Below are 6,725 nucleotides of genomic sequence, written 5' to 3' on the forward strand. Positions count from 1 at the left end.
TTTAATAGTGAAAATCTGAACTGTCGGCCACTGAAATCTAGGCCAAGAGCAATTCTTAAAGAAATGTGCCATGACTGGTGCAGATACTAATGAGAGTTGGTAAAAGACACATGGATTCCCTTTGGTGTTCCCTGAATTTCTGCGTTACACTCCAAACTCCAATGCGCCGTGCACTATGCGTAACCTAGTGGACTACTTTTGACGAGGGGGTTCTGGTCTTGGCCCTGAAGAGTGGTGTTGGTCGGAAACATAAAAATGAATCGTGACAATCCCCCAACTACCTATTATGTTAATTAATAATATATATATATATATATATATATATATATATATATATATATATATATATATATATAATGTATTAGGTGGGTCACTTTCTCTTAACCTGTTACTTGCTGCTCATCTGTTTATTGAAAGACCTGGAAAATATGCATACCCAACAAGTGAGCTTTATGCCAACTGTGCACCACCACGTATACATACTATAATGTGCGTCTCCACATCAAGTCCAAAAATATGTCTAGATTTGTTGTAGTACTTCAGCCACTGCTTTAAAAATGCATGAATGGTGGTTAAACCTTCCGACAATAAGTTATGTTCAACAGTCAACCAATAGTCAGTGGCCAGCCACTGACTTTGACACTTCCTAAGCAAATCCAATTATAAATCCTATACTTAAAATAAAAAAATAATAAAACCTTAAAGCATCGTCCCCAATGTTTAAATATAAAATTTCATTATTACAAAAAAAAAAAGAAAAGAAAAGATAAATGGCTGCACAGATAAAGAGTTGATACAAACAGCAATTAAAAAGATTACGAACTTGAGCTGTAATGAATAAGGCTCAACAAGGTGTTCAAAGAAAGGTCTTCATTAGATCAGCTAACAAGCTTTGGCAACACAGTCCTTTGCTGAATATTTCCATTGGCATCGGTCATTTGGGCCAAATTAGTTCTTAGTTTTGCAGCTGAGCCTGATGTGGGAGGTAACTTGGAAATGGATGTTATAGCACCAGAGCTTTCAGTTATTCTTTTGGAGGAGGTCTTCTCTCCGGTCGGAGGCTTTGGCAAGCGTCTACGTAGCCAATGATGTCGTAACGCTTGGCTAGGAGTCATGCGCAAAGCAGGATCCCATTCTAAACATTGCGCTAGAAAATCAAGAAACAAGGGATCGTCACAGCCTTTCAATGCAGTTACCCAGTCCCTACTCCCAGGAGGGCCTCGTAGTTTTCCTCTTCGAGAACGGCCACCGTTCAGTACCACTGATCCATCTGGCAGAGTTGTAGCAGTGCAATAACGAGGATAACCTTTGGAGCTGACAAAATTCTTGCCTCGTTTTGAAGAATCAAGCAGTTTTTGGGAAGGCATCCCCAGTAGTTCAATCATACATGCCAACTGATCTCCTTCATCTTCACCGGGTAAGAGTGGATAACCAGTCAACAATTCTGCTAGAATACAACCCAAGCTCCACATGTCAATAGGCATGCCGTAGCGACCACCAAGTATTACCTCTGGAGCTCGATAAAAACGTGACTGTATGTACGTGTACACACGCTGATGCTCATAACAGCTTGAGCCAAAATCTATCACTTTTATGCCACTTCTACCCTGTTGCTTCAGCAAAATGTTTTCAGGTTTAAGGTCACAGTGGATTATTCTGTTTTTGTGCAAAGCATCCAAGCACTGTAAAATTGAGTGCGCAAACTTGCGGACTAAAGGCAGGCTAAAGCCCTGAAATTTGTTTTTCTTAATGAGCTCATAAAGGTTCATGCTTAGCAGTTCAAACGTCATGCAGATATGGTTGCGGAATGTGAAGTTCTCCAGCATGTGGATGACATTCATATTGTTATCTTTATCCTGCTTCTTTAGGTGCTCTAGGATGCGAATTTCTTCGGCGGCTTGACGATGAAAACGTTTCTCGTTCCTTACCATTTTTAAGGCCACGTGCTGATGGAGCTTGTGATCATAAGCCTTCACAACTTGCCCAAAGCTTCCTTTGCCAATCACCTTAAGAACTTCGTAACGATAAGCAACATGGTCATGTGGCACTTGCATATATGAGCCCTGGTCATCATCATAGCCGCCATTATTTGAGCCACCAATCACACCTTGACGTTTCTTTGCATTTGGACCCACAAAATAAATTTCTGGATAGTTGAAAATTTCATGGTGCTCAAAGGCTGTCAACTTTTGCATGTATTGCTTCATGGCTTGTTCTGGGGTTAACGAAGAGGACTTTACTTTGGTTGTCCCATCTGAAGATTTCAAAGAGCTAGAACTTCCTTGCCTACGGTGTGTGCTTTCTAGGTGTCTTTCTGAAACAACAGGTAATCCAGTTTTACTAACAGATGTGAGCCCGTTGGGTTGCGTCGTCAAGACGGTCCTTTTGTTGCTGTTCTCTTCAAACAGTTGCTGCACCTGGATCTGTCCATGGCTGCTAATGTGCAGATGTTCATTCATGGTGTGCTTATTGCCTCCAATCTGAAATATACAATTGGAGAGGTTTCAACATAGTACAGTAACTATTTTTTTTTTAAAGGTGAATCAATTATGATAATCATCCCTGAAACTATGTCAGCGCTGAAGTAAATCTTGCTTGAACACATTGCTTGCATTCCTCAACCAGGCAAAAGGCAAGGTGATAATATACTGTTTATACGCAGTCAACAATACGGAAACCATTGTTCCTTCAAGTTTTACACAGCATTAATCGGGGTTGTGAACAAAGCCCAAAGCCCCAACAAGGCACTCTCAAAAGTATTCTACAACTGAATAATTAGGGTAGGTTCACATCTGCGGCAACCGTACCGTTCCAACTGCCTCCAACCGTTCCGGCTGCCTCCATCTTCCGTTTCAGCACTGTTTACATCCACTGGTGCATGGGCATGTTACCTGCACCTTTCCAGACAGTGACTGGCTTCAGCAGTGACATGCTGCTTGTGGCCACATCACTACTGAAGCTAGTCATTGGCTTATCCTCAGAATAGGTAATCAGTATCTGATCAGCGGGGTAAGACTCCCAGTATCCTGCTGACCAATTGCTTAAAAAATAAATAAAAAGAAATGCAGCACTCCGTGAGCACCGCAGCATCTTCCTAGATCAGTGATGTCACCAGTCACATGGCCAAGAACAGGGATCAGCAACCTCCGGCACTACAGCTGTTCAGAAACTACAACTCCTAGATTGCCTCATTCACTTTTTTGGGAGTTAGAAAAGCAGCCAAGCATGTTTGCATGCTGGAAGTTGTAGTTTTACAGCAGCTGGAGCGCCAAAAGTTGCTGATCCTTGGCCTAGAAGCAGCTCAGTCCAGTTCAAGTGAATGGGGCTGAGCTGCAATACCAAGCACAGCCACTATGCAAAGAATGGCACTGTGAGCACCATGGCCTCCTCACTGCATGCAACTCTTCAAACGGCTAATCGGCAGGGTTGGCGGGCGTAGGACCCCCTCCAATCAGATACTGATGACCTATCCAGAGGATAGGCCATCAGTATTAAACACTCGGACAATACCCTTAAAAACTAGCCAGAGCACTTGCCCTTCCCATCTCAAAATCTTCTCACACTTCAATGTGCCGCTACTATGCGTCAGCTTTCACTCGATAGGATTAAAAGAACTCATCAACGAGAATTTTTAATTCATTAGACGCTTGCAAGTAAATTATTGGAACGTAGCTGAGGCTAAAGACAGTAACTGGGAGGACTCTCAGGACCCTACCGGATGTGTTTCCAGGCCTTTGTGTTCGGCTACATAAAGTCAATGCAGACTCTGCAATACATCCGGTCAGGATCCGAGCAGGACAGATGCAGCCAGTCGGCAAAGCGGGCAAAATAGATGGGTAAGTACAGAGGAAACAAGAATGAGAAAGGTTGCCCTCCACAGTTCCGTGTTTGGGAGACAAACCAGAGGGTCTGCAGCTATTTATCCCTCTACCTATTGAAAGAAACCTGCACACTCAACATGGCTGAGCATGCATGTTTATTGAGGAGCTGGGCAGGATAGCCCTTGGCTGAATGAGCATTCAGCTGATAGTCCTCTCAAGTCTATGGCCATCTTATGAGTAACATGTGAAGACATGCTTGAGGACATTGAAGGCATGTAACAAAAGCACCAGAACAAGGAAGTAAACAGTTATTTACAACCAAATCCTTTAATTATAGCAAGGAATGCGAGAAAGATAATGGGAAAGGACTCGGAAAAGTCCAGTAAATAAACATTCCACATACTGTTCACGAGGACGACCGGCAAACAGCAGCAGAAAGTGCAAGACATTTTACTCCCAAGCAGCTGCCAGCCACCTGCCCCACCAATAGCCACAGCATTCAACAGCTGCTCTACACGAAACGGAGAATTGAGCTGTTTGCAGAAAACGGGCGCCACACGATATTACCGCATGTGACCAGGCACGGATAATTAACTCAAAATTCGACAGTCCCTAATGAATAATACAGCGCGTGCATGACTATAAAAAACATTTGGTGCCATTGGCTTCTGTTAGAAAAGGTTCATACAAGGTGAACGGTAAACACCAAATAGCTGCTCTGGAATATGACAAAAATAAGACCGCAGCTAATTTATACATAGGAAAAGAATAATTCATGTCACTATGGCGGCTCGAAATACAAACTACTATAGGAAAGGTCGCAAACACTAACATAACACTATATATACAGAAACTAACCATACATACAAAATATATATAAGGTAGAATAACAATATATACAGAAACTAACACTACAATAACAATATATACAATACTAGAGTAACAGAAAGAATATACAGAAATACTAGAACAGAAAGCACACGGCGGACATGAAGCAGACTAATGCGCTGGCAGTCACCCGGACTGTACCTTGCACATTTACTTCTATAAATACCAATGTCTTAGCTCAATTTAGAAGGCAAGAAGACAGTTAACAGACAAATTAGGAACGGGATATTAAACAGGCAGAAGAAAGAGACCAATTTAGGAACCGGCCATCCGAGACTTACCGTGTGTGTAGCGTTGCTGGTTCTTAAAGGTGGCAATGATACCGGAGATGGCGGTCCGGTCCCAGCTGCGGATCGGGGTAAGGCAGGAGATGGCTGCAACTGACTAGTACCTTCACTTCCTCTGCCTAAAATACAACAGGAAAAAAAAATAAGAATGACTCAAAGACAGATATTCCAAATATGTACAGCACACTCAGAGTGTATTCACACCGCACCACATCACACCGTACGGCGAGTGGCAATATATGCCATGTCCATTACAACAGACACCATGGCATCCACAAAATACAGAATACAGGACAAGCCGTAATACACTGAATTAAAATAAAGCGTCTATATATTCTAGTATAAGGCATTAACTGAACTATCCTGTACGAAGTATACTACAGAACGGTGCAAAAGATATGTGCCATAGGCCTGCTGCTGTGACCTACGCGGAGCGGCCACAGACCGGCGCGACCTACGCGGAGCGGACACAGACCGGCGCGACCTACGCGGAGCGGACACAGACCGGCGCGACCTACGCGGAGCGGACACAGACCGGCGCGACCTACGCGGAGCGGACACAGACCGGCGCGACCTACGCGGAGCGGACACAGACCGGCGCGACCTACGCGGAGCGGACACAGACCGGCGCGACCTACACAACGCCATGGCACAGAAAGAGCCATGCACTATAGCACCCTGCCCATACATTGCAGGCACACAATACGCTGAGGTACCTGTCAGACAGCTTTGTCTGCCATTATTAGTGGTGATGCCAATGGAACATCTCCAGGTCACCGCCACAGACACGGCTGCCCGGTCACCAGGTACACGGCTAGCGACAAGACAAAGCGGGGGGAAGGGGGGGGGGGGGTTAACCCTTTCCTGCCCCGGACCAGGGCCTGCAGGGACACGTCTGGCACAGGAAATGGCCACAGAGGTGCCTACAGGAGAGTAAAGCAGCCAGGCGGACAACGTGCCCCCGGTCCCGGCGCTTCCCCGCCACCCGCTCCGGGCTCAGCTCTTACCGGTCGGATGCACCGCTGCAGCCGCACAGGCTTTCCTCGTTAACATGGCGGATGAGCAGGGAGAGGCCAGTGGGGGGCAAGGACCTGAACTCCGGGCTGTCGATCCCCCACCGTGTCCGCGACCTCCGCTCCCCAGCTTCTTCTCCAGTCAGCACGGCAGCGCCCCGGCATCCCCGTTCTCGTCACTGACTCGCACAGCACGGGCAGCCCCGATGCTTCCTCCGCTCCCAGGCGAACTCCCAGGGGAGTCAATGTGGGAGGAGCGCAGCCGGGAACACAGGCCCCGCCCACCGCAATGCGGTCACTCCCACACTCCAGAGACACCGTTAGACTGCCCACCCGTCTCGCCGAGGCTCGGCCAGGCTGTCTAACGGGCGCGACCGCTCGAGCCGCTGCCGAGCCGGTACTGGCCTCTCTGACTCGGAGGAGGTGGAGACGCGGCTCCAGGCGACCAACCGCTCGCAGGCGGCTGTGCTGTTGCTAAGCAGCGATGTGACACGCTATTCCCAGACTATCAACAAGGAGAAACCGTGCGGGAGGGCGAGTCGCTCCAGATGGCTGTCACACGTTCTCCGGGTAGACTGGGGACGAGGGCGGGTGACAGACTCTGTGATTGGTGCTCCAGCATGGGCCACCCTAAGGTGGAGGACGGAGCGCCCCCTTGGCCCCAGGCTCCCTCACTGCACTCAACCACACGGAGTGACAATAGGTCGGCGCCCCTG

At 47.1% G+C, this 6,725-nt stretch overlaps 1 protein-coding gene across 1 annotated transcript; it reads right to left on the reverse strand.

Moving 5' to 3' along the window:
- Positions 1 to 292: 292 nt before the first annotated feature.
- On the reverse strand, positions 293 to 6,431 carry DYRK2 (dual specificity tyrosine phosphorylation regulated kinase 2). Its single transcript, XM_044280463.1, has 3 exons — positions 6,004 to 6,431; positions 4,991 to 5,115; positions 293 to 2,480 (listed from the first exon to the last, which is right to left on the reverse strand). The coding sequence occupies exons 1-3, from the start codon at positions 6,047 to 6,049 to the stop codon at positions 879 to 881; spliced, it is 1,773 nt and encodes a 590-aa protein (XP_044136398.1). The 5' UTR covers positions 6,050 to 6,431; the 3' UTR covers positions 293 to 878.
- Positions 6,432 to 6,725: the final 294 nt, after the last annotated feature.

The sequence above is a fragment of the Bufo gargarizans genome, chromosome 2, assembly GCF_014858855.1.
Source record: "Bufo gargarizans isolate SCDJY-AF-19 chromosome 2, ASM1485885v1, whole genome shotgun sequence".
Classification (NCBI taxonomy): domain Eukaryota; kingdom Metazoa; phylum Chordata; class Amphibia; order Anura; family Bufonidae; genus Bufo; species Bufo gargarizans.

Excerpts from the sequence above, each read along its gene's own strand:
- DYRK2 (XM_044280463.1), bottom strand. The coding sequence starts at position 6,049 with ATGTTAACGAGGAAAGCCTGTGCGGCTGCAGCGGTGCATCCGACCG. Across the intron at positions 5,116-6,003 it reads TGCAGCGGTGCATCCGACCG|GCAGAGGAAGTGAAGGTACT; the intron begins GTAAGAGCTGAG and ends GTTGTATTTTAG. Across the intron at positions 2,481-4,990 it reads CCAGCAACGCTACACACACG|ATTGGAGGCAATAAGCACAC; the intron begins GTAAGTCTCGGA and ends TGTATATTTCAG.